At 39.5% G+C, this 22,435-nt stretch overlaps 1 protein-coding gene across 5 annotated transcripts in view; it reads right to left on the bottom strand.

Moving 5' to 3' along the window:
* Positions 1–22,435, bottom strand: part of cux2b (cut-like homeobox 2b) — a 154,638-nt gene that overhangs the window by 32,486 nt on the left and 99,717 nt on the right. For all 5 annotated transcript variants that reach the window (XM_088618155.1, XM_088618157.1, XM_088618156.1 and 2 more), the window contains exon 4: positions 7,315–7,393. In XM_088618155.1, the coding sequence (XP_088474281.1) occupies positions 7,315–7,393 (79 nt within the window). The remainder of the gene's footprint in view (positions 1–7,314; positions 7,394–22,435) is intronic.

The raw sequence follows: 22,435 nt of genomic DNA, 5'->3' as shown, positions 1-22,435 counted from the left end.
TGGCTGTAAAAGGAGTCAAACAGCCCTTCATCTTTCCTAGTGTCCTCATCCATTTGAATGTAATTTCTTTTGGACCGAGACAGGACTTTCAGTGGATATTAAAAGATCTCAATGTGACTCGGGTTCTTGTCATCTCAATGTTGATGGTCATCTCCAGTCAGACGATTGCCTGGTCGCTGAAACCTCTGAAATCTCTACCACACTAAGTGGGTTCCACAAAATCATAGGGATTGGACTCTTCTTAGTAACATTTATGATAAGATTCTGTTCTCATATTGGACTTTAGTTTAAGCGGGACCTCAGCCTTCACAATGTGTGTCACAATGTGCCATCTTAGAAACTACATTCACTGACGCAGATGATAACCCAGCATTTTGCTACAGTGTACTACCATTTGTCATCCTGCACACAGTTTTGCGGTACAGTTCATAGAAACCTCTCACTCTTTCAGTGTACGGATTTGCACAAAAGGCTCTGATTTAACTTCAAGTGTGTTTCACAAGTTCTGTGTTACAGTAGGCCTTAATAGGCTCTTAGCAAGCTAGTAACCTTTTCCTTTATATGACTACAACAGTTCTGAAACACCTCTGATTTCTCAAATATCAAAACCTCTATGGAAGCGGTTTCATGTTTTTTAGGCTATTTTCTTCCACTCTGAGAGCTTTGGCATTTGGTTTAATCCCCAGTTTCTATTAGACCTGAAGCCACAGATTTGCCTCTTGTGCTGTAAGGCAGCCTTATCCTCTTCGCAGTGCGTTTCTTTATTCTCCAACGGCACAGTCCTTGGTGAGGCTATCAGCCTTCACCTTCTGTTGATAAAACACAGCGTCCTCTGTGCCTCAGCATTGTGAGCTCACATCACAATCATCCAAATGACTTTGGTACAAAACTGCTGCAAGCTGGAGGCTCCAAAAGCCATTGAGCCTCAAGAGGTTCTACAGCTGTAACATAATGAGAATATATTTAAAAATACTGGAATCAGAAAAATAACCTCTTAAAACGGAATATTGGAGGCCAAAAGCAAGCCTTCACCTCATGCGGAAAGATGGTGAACTCCCTTTTCATAAACAAAAATACCCATTTGATTACTTGAGCCTGATGAATAAACAGTGAACAATTATTGAGTAAACAGAACCTTTCAATGTACTTAAAGCTGTTCTGATTCCATGTGTCAAGAACGTAACCCTTTAAACAAGAGAGCCGTTTGACCCATCTAGCAATGGACCAGACCTTGTTTCTGCTAGAACTAACGCAGCACACTGGAGGTGTGGGCGTAAATAAAGGCCAGGAGATGATGCTGACATAACCAGAGCACAGCAATTAAAATGTACCTCCATCTGGCATCAAATTATATAGAACGGCACAATGCATTTCGGCATTTCCTACATGTGCACCTGACTAAAAGTGTATAATATGATATTTATTGCCAAAGTTCTCATGCAGGTCCATGTTTTCTAAATGCTAGGAACCATCCGATGACTGAACACATGTACATTGTCCTACAGTAGAAGGTGGTAATGCTATCCTCTATAAGCACAATAGCAGTGACTTCCAGTGAAATAAACACAAAAATGCGTCATCAAAATGACAATCTGCAATCACACTTTGTCATCGTATATGACATATGTACAATCTTTTTTCAATCTATAATGTTTATATTTTGTAATAAAACGGAAGACCTCTATTCTTCAAATTCTCCTTGTTTTAAAAGGGTAGGTTTGGTAGACGGAGGAAATCCCTGCGCTTTGGGCTTGTATGTTGGCAGCCGGGCTATCCTCCCTCCAAATGCAAACCCTGCTCCTTTTCCTCACTCCAGAACAGCTTTTTCCAGCTCTGATTCAGGACCTCCTCTCTTCACACACAGACTCATAGTCCCTCAGGGTCTCTCTTCTCCGCAGGGAGCCACTCAAGAGCCCCAGTACAATTCCAGCTCTTTTATGAACATAATGCATTATTAAATACCTCAAACATCTCCTGGGTCTTTGTTTATTGCTGTTCTTATTAATCACTTATGCATAATCTAGTAGTGGCAGACAGAGCTTTCATTTTCCATCAATGCTGCTGTCTAGAACATGCATTTGAGCTGCACTTGTTTGAAAGGGGATGCATTGCACACAGGCTCTTTTGTGGTCTATACTGGATGTGCTGGCTAGAACCATCGTGCTTCAGTCTTTTACCGTGAGGTATCTGACTTTTAAAAGCCTTTTTTTTTCCTTTCTCTACTATCAGGCATGTTTGCTGGGTTAATTTAGAGCCTTCACAAATTTGCAGATCTTGCTGCTGCTCAAGAAAGCACAGTGCTCCTCGTACAAATGTTTGTGAAAGCTAGATTGACAAAGCGACTTTCTGAAAAGCAGAGGATCCAAGAGCACTCCGGAGCTGTATCTGAGTCAGCCAGATTGTCACATAGAGAGGTGTGGAGAAAACTGAAAGCAGTCGAAGGCCAAGGCCTTACAGACTGGAGAGAGCTTTGGAAACGTCTTTTTAAGCTTTCATTTTCATTCCACAATTGATGGACAGCTTCTCACATTAAGAAAAGGAGAAAAAAAGTGCCGTGAACATGGACATTACTGACTAATGGATGGACAGTAAGAACAGCAGTGCTGAGTACCCCAGTAAAATAATGTGTAGTGCTGAAATTAGATCATGTGTTTCCACTGGTACCCACTATATTATCCCAATGTGCTGTACATCGCCACCTACATTACAATGCCACCATTCTGTAATCAAGAAAGGAAGTATTGCCAGCAGCCACTAGTCGGAGCTGTTGGACAAAGCTTTGTAAAAGTGCATGGTGGAAAGGCTTGTTAAATGCTGAACATAAAAATATCAAAAGTGTTTATTTCTATAGCGTTTATTTCTATGCGTTCCTTAGCTAAGACAAATACAAATCTTTTTTCTTCATGGAGTGGTTTCTTTCTACAACATTCAGTACAACGTCCCATAGGTCTCCACCGAAAAGCAAGGAGATTTTTCTCCATACAGCATTCTGCCCATGGACAGGAATTTGATGATTGAATTAATTACCATAAATGCATGTTGGTATTGATGCAACATAGGGATCGTTATCCCATATACTGCACAGATTTCCAGTCCTGGTTCTGCAGGACTGGTGGTCTGTGTGCATGAATTCCAAGCGTGTTCTTAACAACCTTTATCACCTGGTTATTAGCCTTAATGGACCAATGGAGCCACTTCCCTCAGCTCCTCACATTCTTCTGCTAAAAGACCTAGAAAATCTGCAGACACACTGGCCCTGACCAGTATATGTCAGGCCTGACTGTATGTGAGGGGTTGCCAAATCTATCCCTAGTAGCTGGGATAGTGTTTAAAATCGCCTTTAAAAATGTGACAGCTTACGCATTAAAATCTGAGGATTTACTGTCTTAGAAACACTAAGTTTCACTCAAGTCCTAAAACTGCAAGGCACTTTCAACACATTAGGTTATACATGCAGATTTTATTTCAAAGAGATCATGATATCTTAAGCACTAACAGCTCTTAATGGTGCACCAGAAGAACCAGTTCTTTCTATAGGAGTCGAATTGTGTACGCAAAATAATATTAACATGAAGAAATGGCAAATAATCACACTTTGTACATGCTGGTTTGGAAAGGTAAAAAAGGAGACAAACATTTTCCAATTAAGCATTTCCAATCTCAGTGAGTTTTGCCCACATCCTGGCTGATTGCCTCCATAGATGACAGTCTTGACCTTACAACCTATTTTCAGCTCAGCTCTTTCACAGGTACGCTCTCATCTCCAGCCAGTGTAATCAAACGCTCACACGATAAAGGAAATTGTGCCACTGAGGCCTAAACCGAATCACCCTCCCCATCAACAACAGTAATTAAGATTTAATATGTTTTTGTTTCCAGTGTTTTTTTTGTTGTTATCATTTCCTGCACATCTGGGCTACCAACCTAAAAAAAAAGATTTATGGATGCTCTTTGTAATTATATACAGTCAAGCAAGCAGGGCTTAAATAATTGCTGAGTTAACAGTAAAAAACAAAAACAAAAACAAGCATATCAAACTGCAGATTTTATGTTGACATCAGCCAAAGACTAAAACCATTTGAAATTACCAAGAAAGAAGTCAATATACAGTAGACATCAGCAGTAAAGTTCTCTGTAGTTTCTAACTAGTTGCCAGAGATAAGATTGCCCTTTCAATAAATTAAATTACGCTATCTTTAAATAAGGTGTTATCATGGGCTGCAGTTCTTCACTAGTTGTAGCACTGTACTGTAGGTTTATTCATGGTTCCTGAAATCTTTCGCAATCTCAATAACATTACATGAGTTTAAATAATCTGAGTTAGTCACTGAAATACTTACCTGTATACTACAGTATAGACTATAACTGACATCTCACCAGTTTCCTCGTTTGGTTATGTGTATTTTTGAGTGACTTGCATATACAGAACCAGGTTCCAACATGAAGCATCTCTTGCACAGCAATGTTCATGTATTTTTAGGTGAGGTGAACCTAGGTGATCGTTTCATCACGATTGCCCGAATTCTGAACAAGGAGTAAAAACATGCGCTCCCTCTGCTTTTCAGAAAAGACCTCCTCTCCCCTTGGTCTCCTGCCTTCAAGACTACAAAGACACATACCCTATTAAAGGGTTTGTGCAAAAATAGGATAAGCAGTCAAAGTGACTGAGACATAAGGAAAGACGCAGGTAAATATATAAAGCACTGCATGTTGCTACTAATACTACAACAGGCCCTATACAAAACGAATACTACTATACTGTTTTTACCACCACCACTACTTTCAACCACCAGCACCACTGCCGATATACTTATAGTACAGTAATTATAATGATAATAAGTCAAAGAATGGAAATGTGCTATTCAGGTGACACAGCATGCCAGCCTTCTTTAATCACCTTTTGATAAGCATTTTGTAAAAGAGGCTAATTCCTGCTCTTTCCTCTTCCACCGCTGCAGCCTCAGTTTAACTATATGAGCCACAGGCCCATTGCTTGGAATATGACATTTGTTTTTGCAGCTGCCGGGGTGACAGAAGACTCCTTGCAAATAAAAAAAAAAAAAAAAAACCTTTTGCAATGAATAGTAATGGCAGCATTAAGATTAATGAGCCCAGCATGTAAAGAATAATTGTGGCTGTCTTTGGATTAAAAATACATGAAGGAGATGGCTATTTGTTCAATGCGCATTACTAAACTTGAAATCTCCAGTACGGATACAAGCCCAGAATGGGATGCGTTTAAAAAAAAAGAAGAAGAAATTCCCCCCCTTTGATTTTTATTCCAATACCAATTAAATTTAGATGCAGAAAGAGCCCGAGTGAAATCAAAGGCCATGACAAGGATTCTTTGAAGTAATGACTCCTTGAATGTTAATGATAAAATTCAAGGCTGCCTGTCTGACAAATATAGGTGATAGTTTCCGTCCAAGGATTTACAATGAGATCAAATCTTAAAAAATACCCCAAAGAAAACATTCGTTTTTTTGTGCTTGAACACAACGCATTTGTACTCCAGGAGCCCACCCTTCAAGGCTATACTGTATTAAGAAATAACAATAGAACAGCCGTATATTCATAAAGAGCTCCCAAATCTCCAAGTTATTTGTACCAGAATGAAGTCTGCACCATCATTACTGACTAGATCCAAACAGTTTTTAAATACTAATACTACTACTCAGTTAAACACTCCAGAACCTCCACTATCCAGACTTCTTTTGTTCAGCAATGGAAAGCAATTATACTCTTTTAAATCCCATGTCCACTTATCGCGTACTGTACCTGACTTTTCTAAAAACGTTTTCGGCCTTTTACTGCCACCTGTAAAGTCAACAGTATATAACGAGAATATTACGTTAACAACAAGATGCCACTCTCTTTTCACTGACGTCCAGCACAGTAAACTTCGGTCACTGGGTCTTTGAAGAGGCAAATACCAGTGACAGTAAATGGTTTCCACAGAGTCAAGAAAACACTGTTGACGCTCTTGCTTTTTCTGAAAGCATACCTTTTTTTGCTTTGTTTTTCCTGGGGGGAGCTTGCCTGGGGCTAAAACAATTGCATTATTTAAATTCTACACATTTTTAAAGGTTGATATTTTTATTCGTAAGTTTCTTTTCACAGTGGCTGTTTTCATTTACATTCAGTGTTCTCAGTATACTGGATGTAACCTGAAACATGCAATACAAAATAATAAGTGATACTGAACTGACAGACATTGTCTTCAGTTGCCTGGCCTTCAAATTGGTGCAGAGTGGGGTGATATCTCGTCATTTCACACAAACCTTTCAGGTCATCTGAAGCTCTGCATTTTTTATGCTAATCCATAGACACCTGGCATAACCTGAGGGCCAATTCAATTAGGTGTTCTTAGGAAATGAAATGTTCAGGGAAATTATTCTGCAAGCCAGTGTAATTAGAAGAGTGCGGTGCTATCTGTTTGCTCTGAATTAAAACATCATGGTTGATAAAACTAATAGAGCTCATCTATAATTTCCAACACTCAATCAAAACATTTTAATTAACTGCACAAGAAAGTGAACTGGACCCAGACATATTTTGGCCTCCAGTACCACATCTTAATCTGAGATAAATGTCCTTTAGAAAACAGTTGTTTACCATTCTTTATTTCATTTCAGTGTAATTAAATATGAATGCTGTCTTTTTTCTAGTATTGGTAAATTAAAATTATGGCTGTTTTTTAAAAAAGCCTTTTGTAACAGTTTCATGAGCTCAGTTTCTTCCAATGGACAGATCATCTTATGCATGAAGTACAAAGCAACTTTCAAAAATAATGCTAACTTCCAAAATTTTTAACAGAGTTTGTGCTCTTCTGAAAAGCTAAAGACAAAGGACTCTTTTGATACTTTTTTCATAAGCCAAGGCCCTGAAATCTGGATAACAAACTGAGAAAATACCTTAGAGTCTACCTAGAGAAAAACTGCTTATTAAGAAGCTAAAACACACAAAGTATAGTACACAAGTAGTGTACTATAGTTCAAAGAAAATATCTTATAAAGTCCATTAGTGTCTTTCAGTCTCAGTTCTACTATGACTTTTACCTGGTGTTCAATGAAAACTTTGCAAACATTTCTCTCTATTTATGTACTATATTCTAAAATACCACAGACAATCCTCTAAATGAATATACTGCAGGATGCAGAGTTTAACAATGAAGGCATTTATTTTGAATTTTCAGTTTGGTTTTCTCTGCGCCAGCCTGAGGTTGCGAATGAAATGGTATCGATACTGAGATGGTACAAAAACAACAAAATGGCTTCCCTCCACCACACACCTGGACCAATGACTCTTGCTTACCTGGGGCTTCAATCAGCTGTTTGTAAACACCAAGGAAGGCAGTCTCAGCCTCTTTGCTTCGCTTATTAAGTGCTACCACCTACAAAAGAAAAACAAAGTCACCACAGGGATCCATGGCAGAGGGTTTTATTAGACACAAGTTACAGTATGTTGTTATGCCTGAAAACAGATCCAGTGACTCGAGTGGCTTAAGAACCGCCAGTACGTCCAGAAACCTCAACTGAGTGAAACCGAGTGCTCCTCTTTACTGCCACATGGCAAGACAAAGGAAGATTACACAAAATGGGACAAATACCTCATAGAAGCCCTGCTATACAGAGTTCTGTTAAAACATTCTGCATGTGCAGAGAACAGTACTAAACCATGCATGCAGGGCTGAACTGGGCTAGGAGCCACAGGATGCAGGCTAGTCTCAGTATATCACTGCTGGTGCACCACTAATCAAACCTACCACAACCACAAACTAGAACCCTAAAGGCCAGCTATCTGACCAGGGTGAGAGAAAAAAAGAAACAGATCCTGACAATGCAAAGGCTTAGCAAACACAGCCTGGCTACAGAAAGTGAGTGGCTTGCTACCCATGCTGATATGCTGAAAGAAATACTCTGGATTCTACATTCTTCCCTAAAATGACCAACTGAAGTCAACACCTGCCAGCACCAGAAGAGCTATCAATCCTACTGAGGAGGGAGGAAACTCAATAGAGCTGCAGCCCAGTATGTGATCTCCTGTCACAGCCTGAGGAACAGAGAGTGAGTCTCTCAAACAACAATAATAGTGTCTTTCTGATTGTTATTGCTTTGGCAACACTGCAATTCATCAGTCATGCCAATAAAGCTTGTTGAATGCGAATTTGAAAGTAGTGGGAGAGGGCCAGAGTGTGGCAGTGGAGGAGCGAAATGTGTTGTGTGGATTACAGGAGAAACAAAGGACAATGCCATTACAGTGTTTTTTTTGTTCTTTTGAAGCTTATGGAGGGTTGCTCCTTAACTGAACTGGGCCTTCAACGTGACTCCTCTGCGATTCACTTTTTCAAAAAGGAAGTTCTCAGTACAATGGCAATAAGTACTTTTGTATCCATATTTGTTCCTACAGATAATTCCACAGTCAACGTCCTGTTTTATCTTTTAATTTGAACATTTAAATATTTAGTGCATTTATAACTCAGAACAGGAGAGAATTCTTTACCCAAAGGGTGGTGGGAGTATGGAACAAGCTCCAGAGCCATGTTGTTAAAGCCTGTAACCTGCCTTCTTTAAAAAAACAGCAGGATGAGATTCTTGAATCAATATGCAACTAGAAACCAAACAGGCTTTGAAACCGACCTTATGTTCTTAAGTCTTAAAAAAACGCTGTTTGCATCCTGCCTAGCTTTGCACAATTATCACAGTTGAGGGCACACGTACAAATTGTAAAGATGCATGAATCTCTATAAAGAAACCGTAAGTCACTGTGGTTAAAGGCTTCAGCCAAATAAAGGAATATTAACAACAAGCCGACAGAAAAGTGCTGGGATTGGACTTCTGATCAATACTATCAACAGACTGCAGGAAACTCATAGCTGGCTTTTCCACGCAGTGGCTGTGATTTGCTCTGCTTTGTCTTTAAGGTTTGAGGCTTCTCTAGGAGCCTTGCTCTTTCATGCTGCTCAGCAAAAGTGATCCAATTGGCTGGAGAAATCTCTGCAGGTGTTAGAAAACCAATTAAGAATTCATTAGGAGAAACAAAAGAAACACAATTACCAAGCACCTGGACCTACTGACAGGGCACCTGTATGAATCCGCTTGCTACGGATGTACAGATTTGCTTGGTAATAACCTCCATACACTGCACAACATGTTTCCAACTCCTACTTGTTCTAAAAACAAGGTTTTTATCAAGGTTTATTGACTGTTAAAGAGGCAAACCTGTCATTGTTTGACAGCATGTCCATGAGCCACACAACCTGGAGCTGTGAGGTGCTACTTTCTGAAGGCACAAGAACCATTTTCCTGTACAGAAAAGGTGGACTGAGGATTGCACTCTTCAAATGTGGAAATACCCCAAAAAAAGAAAGAAAGAAAAACCTGTCAACTCTTGTATTGCTAGGATAGTGCTAATCTTTCACAGCAGCCTTAAAGTAACTATGAGGGGAGTTCTCTTACATTTTTAATGGAAAAATTTCATTAGGGACGAGAAAATGGATTTACATTTTTTTCAGACCCAAATATAAATGACTCAACATTACTCTCTGCAATATAGCTAGTCCCTATGTAATTTCAGCTTTACAACTTGAATGAGGGCTTTTCTCTTATCAAAATCAATGTGGAGCAGTTCATTATGCTTCACCAATAGGCCTGGGAGATGGTGATTTGATTTCCCAGCACAGTACATTTCCCGACAATCATTTGCTTCTCCAAAGTGTTTTGCTTATTCCCAAAAATAAGACACTACAAAAATAAGACATGAGGTTGTTGCTGTGATATTGATATGGCCAAGATACTGAGATGGTCTCTAAAAAAAGAAATATGGTTTCCCTTTGTCCACCCTCACCACACACCTGGACCAGTGTACACATAGTATGATACACAGTATCAGTGTTTTCATCAGAATCAAAACTATGTACCCACCTCACATTTTTAAATAAATAAGTCATTTTAAGAGATAAGGAGGTATGATTTGAGTGTGAGCAAATATGCTTTAAAAAACTCTGACAATAATGTCAGTCAGTGAAGTAGTGACAATAATGACCTCTAGTGCCAATTACAATATCAGTTAAACAAGCACTATAGCAAAACATTGGACTCCTCCAGTAAAATCATTCTCAGAGTTCTCAGGATATGTCCACAAGCCTGAAAGTCACAGGTTCAAATCCAGACACTATCAAAGGGTGACTGTTTTATAGTTCATTTGGGGATGGGTGTTGTAAGGTTGACTGAGCAATCCTGAAATCATCACAGAATAGCAGTCATAGCAACAAGTCTTGTGAAACTGAACCTGGATTAAACAGGTCTTAATGCACTTTCACACTGATAAAAATATAAACATTTCAGTTAAATAATCAAATTGTACAGTATGCCATTCAGTGCTTTAAATACAAGTAAACAAATGTTAAAATAATTTCTATAACTCACTGGCAATCAATGCAGCGATGCCAGCACAGGAGTAATGGTTTTTGTTGGTATTCTAGCCCCTGCATTCTGCAGAAGCTACTTGCAAGATAAGGTATTATTTGAAAGATAAGAGAATGTGGAATTGCAGTTATATAGGCTTGATGTAATAAAGATATGGATTATTTTCTCTGTAACAGAAAAAGGAAGAACTATGTCATTTAGCAATATTACGTACATGATAGAAGTACAATTTAGTGATGTGTTTATTACTATTTCATTAAAAGCATAAAAAAACCCTGCTAGGATCCTCACCTCAGATTTAACAGCTGAACTCCAAAAATCTAATTCATTTCTATCTGTAAATAGTTACGAGGAACTAAAAAAGGTTAAAAGAGAACCACTTATTATATGCAGAACGTAACTGCACAGACTGCTTAACACATCTTTTAAAAATCTATCTGGTGTTAAATAAAGAGGACAAGTAGTAGATTTCACCTACACTCTTATTGTACTTAGTTCCTGCATGTTCAATTAAGATAATTAAATTTGTCAATCATATGGCCTAATTAATGGCACATTCTAATCAAGTTTTTTCGTGAAAACTGATCCCTAGTAGTAACTATTTTGTTCTGCAAAATAATTAAGAATTTCTTCACACTTAGCAGCTGTTGATATTACACAGGCAGTTTTGATCTTGTTCAACAGGCCTGGTTTATTGTTTCATTAGATACAGTACATGTGACATGCTTACATTCCCTACTAAAATTAGTTTTAAAGTCCTACAATACAAACAATCAAAAACAAGGATTAAAACAACAACAACAACAACAACAATAATAATTCCTTACACTTCAAATGTAATATGTAATATAGGTTATAATAAAAGAACAGGAAAACATGACCAATATCAGCAGAGCCAAGATCCTATGGTGGGCTAGAGCCAGACTGAAAAAAAAATGTCTGACAATGTACCAAAGAGAGGAAGAGCTAAAAGTTTTTTTAAAAAGTCAAATCAGCTCTAGGGCACACATAGTACACAAACAATAAAAATCCCCTACTGCTTTATTTACCCCCTGCCATCAAAACGTGGACTTGAATTTACACTATAATCTTGGGAGTCAGAAGGAGGAGGAAGACTTTATTTTACCCAGATTTGGCGAGGCCTGATACAGTTTTTTACCTTTTAATTTAAGAAAACAATTACCTGACCAGCCTGATAAATCTATTTACATAAGGGAAGGAAACATAATGTGATACAAATCATCAGAACAGCAGAACTAGGGATTCGAACACAGTCTGCTGAACGAATTCCAAGACTGATGATTTACCCCCCCTCCCGGCATCTCAATCACCTGGACAAGGATATCACTCTCATCCTGCCCCTCTAACTTCATGTGCAGCCCCAGTGCCAAATCACAGAAAACTTCAAAAACAGTTTTGTGATAAAAAGTTAGATGGGCTGCTTGATTCCTAGGCCTTAACAAGACCTTAAAGAGACATTCAAAAAAGTACGCGACTTACTCCAAACTGCGGGTATTCCCATCAGGGATGCTTAACAACAGCTTCAAGTTTAAAGAAATATCATAAAGATCAACTAAATCCCTTCCATCACTTATCGGCTAAGCTGCTTCAGTGAGTTAATGTAAAATGGAAAGGCTATGGACGGAATCAATAGGGATGCCACAGTCTACAGCTCACTGGTAACGCTCAATGATAGCAATAACATTGTTTTCGGTTTCTCTCCCTCTCTCTCTCTTTTTTTTTGCTGGCGAGATCAAGTTCAGGACAAGATCTCCCTGTTGCACTTCCTTCGTCTGTGTGCTTCCGCGGACCAGCGCCACAGTCGTACCTGCTGCAGAACGAATCAATGTGATTTTGCTGCAATTGATTTAATAATTAATTTCTTTCTTTTTTTTTTCCTCTCCAGCTTTCCAACACGTTTTCATTAAACATGCGTGTGGCCACGGGAATCTGAAAAGTCAGGGAGATACCCTGCTGTGAGAGAGCCTTGGAGCACAATTAAAATGCCACAAACTTTATGTGGGCACACTACTGCAGCATTTTTCCACCAAATGGTTTAATCAATAAAGTTTATAATAGAATACTGGTAACACATCAGCAAGGTATTCCAAATGGCTTACTGAAATGGGCAATAACCTGGAATGCAACAGTGAAGAGGTTATGAAATGCTAATAATCTGAATTTGCCTGCCGTCCAGCAGAACTGTAAATTATTTACAGACACAAATATGTTTCTTAAATTGTAATTCAATTTTAATAGCATGTTTGAGCTGAATTATTAACAAGTCGTTCGGAACTGCTGTGTTTAAAGTGTAACAAGAATATTTCTGCAATAATTTGGTCTGCGGTCTTTTACTCATAAACACACAATCTGTGCAGGTTTCACAGTTTTCTCCATCAAAACACAGAAAACAAGCATGGGCAGCACCTCAGATCTATACTGGTACTATCTGTATCGTTTATGCTTTTACAAGCTGAGAATTTGAAAAATAGCTCACTGACACTCTCAAAGAATGGAAAATATGTATTAATTAGTCAGGCTTGTATCTCCCATGACTATAGCAATGGATTATCTACACTGTATTGTGCAAGATGAATGTGTCAGATTCCACACAATCTCTGAACCTGTTTCAAAGAAGACCTCGTCTTTGAACGTTGTAACTTGTACAGGAAATTTGAAATTCTGAATGCCGGGTGTTTGCCACAGGAATCCCATTCCACACAGAGAAACTGCAGATTCCCTCTAGACCTCTGAGTACTGAACACAAATATAAAATTGAAAAGGCAGCCTTAGTTTTTTAGCTTTCAATATCTTAAACAGAACAGCAGGAACAAATCCAGTAGCATTGCATTAAGTGGTTTCCTTAGCCACTTAAAGCAGAAAACCTAAAGAAAAAGAGGGTTTTAAGAGCTGAGCACAACAGGCATCATTTGACGTCCAGCACGTGTTAATGTCATAGCCTGATTTTCCATCATTCAGCTAACAGAGCATTGAGATTATCTCCACAATCAAGCCATTAACCTGTCTGCTAGATGCCGCAGAGATATCAATCAAATCCCTGATACTTTCACATGTAACGTTTGGTGTGCGTATCATGTTTCCTTGTGTGTGATCATCAAAGCACTTGTAGATGTCATGCATAATATGAACTAGTTGGGGATTTAGTTTTATCTCTCATACCATGGAAATTGGCTGAAACACCTACCATTATGCAACGCCCTTGGAGAAGATTATATAAATGATAGTCTGTGTTAAGCAGAGCCTAGGACATTACTTGATGACAATTCCCCCAATGCTGTAACAGTACTGTGTTCTGAACTGCTAAACAAGACGTGTTCATTTCTGAGGATGAATGTAGGAAGCTAGTTCTTATGCATTCCCTCTTTCACAATTTGCATAAAAAGAACATCACACTGTAAAGAGGTCGAACTCTGATCTTCACTATTACAGATTTAGTCACTTGAAATGTGGAAATTGTCATTTCTTAACAAAAAAAGTCAGTCCTCTGCATCCTCCTTTTAAGTTCAGTAAACTTTGCTTACATCATAAAATAATGTCTTCAATCATGCCTCCATCATGTATTAACGAAAAAATCATTAAAAGCACGCACGTAGTCCTATTCTAACACAGTGAGTTGGAAGAGATAAGGTTACATAGATATAATAATTTAGTTTCAAAACTAAAACTCACAAAGTTAACAAAATGTAGGTTAAAGACCTGATTCATGTAAAAAAAGATGAAAAACTAATCATTACAAAAATATCAAGACATATTCACAGCCTACTACAAATTCTTTACAAGATCAATCAATTTGCTAGTCTGCAGCCTATCTAAGAATTCCTCTGTAGATATGAACAAAGACTATGGAGTACAAAAAGTACATGCATGCTTCACATGACAAATTCAATGATTTCAAATGATTTCCTTCATTTCCTTTTACAACACTGTCTACACCCAGAATTAGACATTTCCCTAAAAGGAATAGTTTAGTTTTCTAACATCAAGAGGGACAATTGCATTACAATGTATTTAAGGAAAAAAAAAAGCATCAGATCTCCTTCACTAAGAAGCACTGTTTGTCCCGCATTTTGAAAGCTAAAGAGCTAAGCTTATGACCATACTTCAGAGATCAACTATAACCCTGCTTTTCAGAAAATCTAACCAGATATTTTGTCCAAAATAAATTTAATTTAAAATCTTTACTAAGCCATCATAATCTTCACAATATAAGATTAAAACTGACCTTAGAGTTGTCTGTAAATTGAGACCCATTAACCCATCATGTTGGTTTATTATAGGTGCTTATTAATGTCTATTTGTCATTTATCACCAAGGTACCACTTGCTTCAAAGATCACTTCCTTACTAATTGCATCTCTCTCTCACTTCCACTTTTCAATATATAGTACATAAATGTATCAGGACAACAACCAGTCTCTCTATGAATTTATATTACAGTATATAATAAATCTGCTTTTAGGAATCTGTTACCTCCTGTAATGTTTCCTAACAGTTGTTGTAGGACAACATGAGTACATAAAAATAAAAAAATGGCACCTCTGAAAAACAAGTACAGTATGTTTTGAAAAAAATAAGATGGAATTAATCTCTAAGAAAGTAAGACTGGTTCAAAATGTCACTGCAGTTCAAAAGAAAATAAAGCAAAAGTCAAAATAATGGAAAAATACATATTAAAAGTGTTAAGGCTCCTTATGTGGTGCTTTTCAAAATGCAAGCTATGGTCCTTGAAATAATCACATTAGAAAGGTTACTCACAAGAGGAGACCATTCATTTTATAGGACCAGTTTGTTGCTAATTAAACAGAGAGTTTAATCCAGCTCTTTCATCACAGATTTCAGGGTACGATACTTCAATAAACTCGGTCGGTTAGCTTGTACCAGCCAACACGTCTGTGTAAAACAGTGACTGCTAACCTGGACTTTATATGTGCAGAAACACAGAATGAGAAGTCACAAGACAGTCCCACCTCCTATATCGTTGTGATTTGACAGGAGATAATTAATATTCGTACACATAATGAGGTGGATAGATCCGTGCACTGGTTAGACAGACAGTCTGCTGTATAAGGCATTACAAGGTAATGGCTTATTAAAAGGGATGTATTTATTAAGCATAGCACAGTTGCATGCAGATGTTATAAATGATGCTATGACTGTCCCTGGCTTCATCTGCACTGTAATTCTGGCTAATACTGGTAATTCTGGACGCTGAGGCCAGTGGAGACAGTCGGCGCTCTGGAAGGCTGACACAATGAAGGAGAGTTCTCAGAAGGATCAGTAGTAACCCTGTTGCTGCTTGGGAAGGAAGCTCCTAGGCTTAGCAAAGGACACAACTTATTGAAGCTTCTCATCTCGCTGCAGAAGGCTGAATTAAGCACGAGGACCTTGCTCTCACGAGCAGAGCTGGCGGCAAAATGCATAAAAAGCTCCCCTTGCAAACATCCTGACCCATTTCTGGTGCCAGGCTCTTTTGCAAATTGCAGTGATGAAGCAGAAAAGCGAACAAATATGTACTGTATATCCTTCGCATTATTTTCACTCCAAACACATTTACTTAATATAGGGTAAAGCATGTAGCATCCGGCTCCTTGTGTTGGCTTACAAAATATGATCCTGCAGTTTGTAAATCCTTAAATGGATCAAATTGTTAATACAAATAATAATGCTGTAATCTGATGTGTGAAAACTCATTAGAATTTCACCTGAAGCTCTGCAGTGGTTAGCCTAATACTGCTTCATCTGCATACTTGTAAACAACCACATGAAAAAAGTCTCTCAAAAAAAGAACACTCACAGTAAAACAAAAGATTATGTTTTAATCTGGGTACCATGAAGAGGAATAAGAGATTTTTGAGGGGAAAAAAAGCAAAGCAACGCTAGCTGTTCAGATTGGCAAGGCTGCAATTAGCAATTATGCAATCATCAATTACAATTATCACAACTGGTGATTATGCAATTATCACTTGAAATCCTCATTTTTTTTAACCTTGCCAGTTTGGCAGCTAATGCAATCTCCGTGTTTTGTGACGGAAAGCTCCTCGCAGACATCAGGATTGAGAGACCTCATCTCCTGACTGGATTTAAATTGCCTGTCACCAACTCGGCAGCAGAAAGGTCACTCACAATCCAGGGAGCACCTCAACACCAGATTGTTTTCCAGCCCCTCACAGGGCCCTAGAAGGTGGGCAGCAACAGCTCAACTTGTTTAGCCAGTATATTAAAACCACACGCAGCTTCAGAGGAAAAATGAACTGTTCCTGCGTCTGTTCCAAACATGCACCTGTCAATGAATTATCTGCTGTGTCACATTTATCTTCTAATTCTACTTATTGCCCCGTGACTCTGTGGGACATGTACTGTTCATTCCATCTCCTGTTTTCTCACAGACTTTGCAAAATACGCAGCTGGAATAGGAATAACCTCAGAGAGCTGGGCAGGATTAATATTGAAAATACACATTGCAACTGTGACGGCGCCAAAATAAGAGTCATACACTGACAAGGCCTTTTAAGACTGCCCCAGCGGTCATATTTTTAAAATGTGAAGCGTTCACTGCATAACAAATATCCCACATAAGGCCCTCATGTGAATTTCCACGGTTTAACAGCTAAAAATATACAGCTCTCAACTTGCTAAGTGACAAAAAGCTTCAAATAAATTGAAGAAAGAAGATTGTCAATCTCTGACAAGTACCTAAAACGCCAGTTAGAGGAATGACTCCATTCACACTACATACACTAAAACAGTCTCGCTGTCTGCAGCCAATCAACACACTCCTGACTTGTATGGTCTAAGGAAATGTTCTTAGAAAGACTCAGACAGGCAAACACCAGCCTGTCTGAACAGGGTCTAGGAGTGAGAGAGGAGTGGAGAAGGTGCTTTAAGTCACTTTTCATGTTCCTTCTTAATGCCAGTGTCAAATCTCAATCCAACCAGCCATGCGTGGTGCGTGGTTTTGAAGAGTTACTGAATATTTGTCCTACTGATACAGTATCTACAGTACACTGACTTAAAACCAAGCCGCACAGCACCGACAGCCAGGAAGTTTGAGGCCTCCAACAGAGATGTTGATAGGACAAGGTTATTGGAGAACAATTTTCTCAGTTTCTCTACCTGACAGATTGCATTGGAAATGTTTTGTTTTCCCTCTGTGTCCAGTAGAAAAGAAACAACTCTTTGAGCTACACACCGACTTTGAGAAAGAGAGAACAAGAATAAAGAAATGCAAACAACAAACAGCAGGGAAATCACTGACAAAACACCCAATTTACTCTTCAGATATGCCTTGGAGTTCACCCGTGACAGAGACAGACCGGGACTGTCTTAGAGGCCTGTACAAAATGAGCAGTCGGCACTGCAGCACACATCCAGTCCTCCTGTCAGCTCAAATCAGCCGCATGTGTCAGTCAGCCGGGGGAGATCTCTAGTTCATACCCCTCAACTCAATTCCAAGCCTTGGCCTGGCTTTTTCCTTCATGTTTATTTTACCTTTCTCCAATAGCGGAACACATTTCTTGCTGCAAGGTGTACTATGGCTTATAAGAGAACACACACCCAGGAAGAGTAAGTTACACTGTGTATACCTTCCAGCAGTCTCCCCACTGGCTAATGGCTAAGCGATACATCACTGCTGATCGTATTTCCAAGCTGCAACACTGCATATTGGAATAAGAAGCACAAATTCTTTTTAAAAAAAAATCACACACACATTCACAAAATAGGCCACATCTGCAAATCTGAGAATTTAACTTTAAGACAATCTTTCTGAAGACAGTATTTTTTGTGTGCATACGCAACATGGAGGTCAGCATTGCTGCCTTGCAGCACTGAGGCCCTGGGTTCAATTCCTGGGGTCCTATGTGTGTGAAGGTTGTATGTACTGTATGTTCTCCTTCTGTTCCAAGCCTTCTGGTTTCCTCCCACAGTCCGTAGACAAATTTAATGGGCTTCTTGGCAAACCGGCCCTTATGTGAGTGTGCGTGTCTGTGTTTGTGTCTGTCTGCCCTATGGTGGACTGGTGTCCTGTCCAGGGTGTCCTCTGCCCTGCACCTGTTGCTTGCTGGGATAGGCTCTGTCTCCTCCCTGCGACCCAGCGCTGGAGAAGCGGTTAGAAAATGGATGGATATGCAACACTGATCGGACATTACATGCCGAACTAGACAGGCTTTAATATATACAGCCAGTGACATTTGCGACAAATCTGCCTGCTGTTATGGAACTCTACAGTGAAGACTTTTAGGTGCAGCAACAGATCACAGCTCCTGTGACACTGCATTGTCTAGAAGGTGACGGTTTATGGACAATTGTGTTGAAAATCTCCACTAGTTTCTTTTGATTCCAATTTAAATCCAATCAAACTTTCTGATATCCTTGAACGCTGTCAGAAATAGATTGTGCAGACCAGAAAATAGGGCAGGGCAAGCGGGCTTGTAAATGCTTTGAAGGAGGAAGGGAGTCATACAGTATATTGAACTTGATGGCTATCACAGATCGACAGCTCATGTCTCCATCACTCAGAGAAAGCAGCAGGCCTCGCTTATAAAACACTGGCCACCATGGATTCTTACAGAGCAACGCATTTTGAAGCAAGACTCCCCAGATACAGGCTGTCAGCTTCATCGTCAGTGAAAAATCCACACTTCAAAGCTCTTAGAAACCCCTTCATGCAAGACCCAACGCTAATGTTGGAGAAGCAGACACATTAGAAAGAGCTGCAGCCTTGTCTCATTTTCATTTAAAAGGTGTGACACAACTTAGGCACAGTGTGGTAGCGGGTACTGTATCTTTTAATACAGTAGGTGGGTCTAAGGGAAACAGCTGTATAGATCAAACAATCAGTGCTCTTAACTTACAGTGCAATTAACCCAAACAAATTCAAAGAGAAGACCACACCTTCTTTGAGCTCTGACTTCACCTCATGTATCCTCTGTACTGCTGAGCAGTTAAATTGAAATTGTGTAACCTTCAAATCTAAAGTCTCTTGCGTGAAACAAAGACAGGATTTTCACAGCTAAATAAGCACCGTCCTAAAGACTAGATGCATGTGGGGACTCGGAAAACCTTAACACCCAATAGGGCAAGCAGATCAGTCAATTACAGCCCTGCCAATCAGTCAATCAAGTGCTTCTGGAGCCCAGCAAGGCCTGTCACCCTATAGCAATCAACAGTGTGCCAGAATGCACTGCAGAAAGGACAGCTGCACAGAGGATGAAAGCAAGGAAGCACAGCATAAGCCCGCCAGCAAACTGCTTGAGTCTGTAAGCCCGGACAAAGGAAAAGGTCGACGCATTTTATTTACATTTCATCTATGCGATTCGAAGCGCTGGAGCAAACAGATGACCTCAAGACGAAGGGCATATGCAAATGTCTGCGCAGTCCATCTGCGCACACACACACCCCGTATTGTGCATGCCACTCGCATCTTTCAGATAGAACAGAACGGAAAACACAGAAACGGAAAATAAGGCTGGGCAGGTATCATCTTCACCCCGTAAGAATAATGCCTTAGCTGGGATTTTTCCAGACAGCATGCGTGTGAAAAGCCATAAATCCTCTGAGCAGCTCCGAACGCCCCTGATATCCTCCAGCAGCTCAGAGCATGCCAGGTATGAGGATCGCGGCTTATCTATTGATGTATCATTAGTTTCTGATTTTCCTTCCCATTGTAAAGTGAGTCAAGGTGAGAAAGCACAGCTGCGCGGGAAAACTCTCACAGTGATGGATGGAGTTTATATGCCAGAGCCTCTCTCATAGCTGGTGACTTTCCAGTGAGGCAATTATCATTGTGGAATGCATAATAGCCTAATTAATTACAAGTGTCAGCGTGGCCTTTGTTTCATTATAACAGGACATCATGCCAACTTCGTACCAATTTTTAAAAGAAAACTATTGATAAATGACCGGGAAATTTTAATTCCAGTGGCTGACAGACAAGGCACGGGGCCTGCGGTCTGTTTATTAGGCAGAAAAGAAAACCAGAGTTCCTTCAGGCAGCCCTAGAAACTGGAATGAAACAGACCCTCAAAGGACTGATGTGTTTTTTTGAGGGGGGGGGATAAATCAAGAAATGCCAATTATTTCCACCTCCTCCACAAGCAAGAGTTTTGGACAACCAGTGTTAACTGGACCAGAGTCCATACTGCAGCCCTCCGCTAACACAGCTAAGCTGCAGAGACGCACAGCTGCACCTGACTCCAGTCTTAACTTGTTGCTGGACCTATCCACTCCAGCAGTACTGGGTCCTTTAGAATTCTCCTACCCTCTGCCAGATAGTGACATAACCCAAATTAAAACCAGCTGTGTTAAACATTAAGGTTTTAAAGAAGTGGCTTTATACAGGTCCAGGTAGCAGTTCAGCATAGGCATTATTTCTATTAGGCAGTATGGTTGCATAGTGACGAGAACTGAAGCCTTGCAGCACTGGGGTCCTGGGTTCAATCGTGGAGCTGGTGTACTGTCTGTGTGGAGACTGTATGTTCTCCCTGTGTTTGCATGGGGTTGCTCCGACCGTTTAAAGACAAACTTGAAGGTTGATTGGCTTCTGGGAAAACGGGCTTGGGTGTAGGTGTGTCTGTCCTCCCTGTGTGTGCAGGGTATATCCTGCCTGGTGCCCGTTGCTTGCCAGCTTAAGCCCAGCTCCCCCTTGAGTAAACTGGATGAAGCAGTTAGAAACTGGATGGATGGAGTATTGCTATTAAGTTATATTCATTTTATAACAGACAATGCAGGGGCACATTAGCCAACCAGTATCCACAACTAAGTGAAACAGGAACTTACATTTAGTGCAATATTAGTATCCACTTTTACAGTACCTAACAGGACTAACAAAACTAACATTAGCACAGAGAACACTGCTAAGCAATTTTCCCTTTAACAGTCACCACAAATTTTACCTCTCACAAAGTGCACTTTCTTTCTTTTTTTTTTAAGAAATGAAAGCTTCACAGCTGTCCGATACATATTTGTCTATAGCTAAAATCCCCGAGAAAAGCAAATTAAAAGAGAATAAGTGGAGGAGAAAAAAATCAAATAACTTCAGAGAAAATTGTTCATCGAATGATTAAACACATTGAAAGACGTCTGGCGCGCTTCTTATTTTTATCCTCCACTAAACACAAGAAAGAGATTTTAAAAAAAGACAGCAACCTTGAAAGAAATTATTATGGGCCTCTAATATTCCCTGTAGACAAAGAAAGCTGCGGGTGAGCACTGTGGAGCTCATTGGATTTAATAAGAGTCGGCTCTAACGCTAACATTACAGACAATGCTCTCTCCTCACATTAGGGGATTTTTACATTATTAATGATTGTTGATGTTTCCAGGTAGTAGTCTAGCTAACACAATAGACGTCAAGCCACAATCAACACTTCTTTACAGCTCTATAAGCACAGAGACCGTTTACATAATGGCAAAAGAAGCAGCAATTTCGTGCAGCGCCTTCAGAAAATTATGACTGTATGTTTAAGGCAATGATGTAACAAAACAAAATGTGTTTTAGGCCATAAATCACATTCAGGGACACTCCTAACAAAAACAGGTTTTCTATCCAGTTAAGGGCTCTTAAGAAAACTGATGACTATTTCTTACCATCTGCACAGGCTATCTATTTAACATTTCTACACCAAAAGTCAGCTAGTGAGTGCACTCAAGCACACAGCGATATTATAATCAGCCGACTGTCGAGAATTCCACTGCTCCTACTCTTTCAGAAATGAAATGAAGCTCAGGAAAGTTGATTTATTCCACTGCCTATCTTTAATTTGTGACAGCAAACGTATGGACTTGTTTCCAACTTTTTAATGAACACCTTAAGAAATAAACCCCATTTCCTTGAGCAAGACACACTAGTATGTGAGCTTTTCTTCTTGACCAAATATTGCCATGTACAGGTAGGTTCATTTCTGACTAGAACACACCAACTTATTTCTGGTGATTTGGTATTTCTTGGTATTCTTAAAATGAAAATGGATAAAAGTTTGTGGGAGGTAA

Source organism: Lepisosteus platostomus, chromosome 24, assembly GCF_059453375.1.
Source record: "Lepisosteus platostomus isolate fLepPlt1 chromosome 24, fLepPlt1.hap1, whole genome shotgun sequence".
In the NCBI taxonomy this organism is placed as follows: Eukaryota; Metazoa; Chordata; class Actinopteri; order Semionotiformes; family Lepisosteidae; genus Lepisosteus; species Lepisosteus platostomus.
The sequence above is the reverse complement of the archived record's forward strand: the minus strand, read 5'-3'. Positions and strand labels throughout refer to the sequence as shown.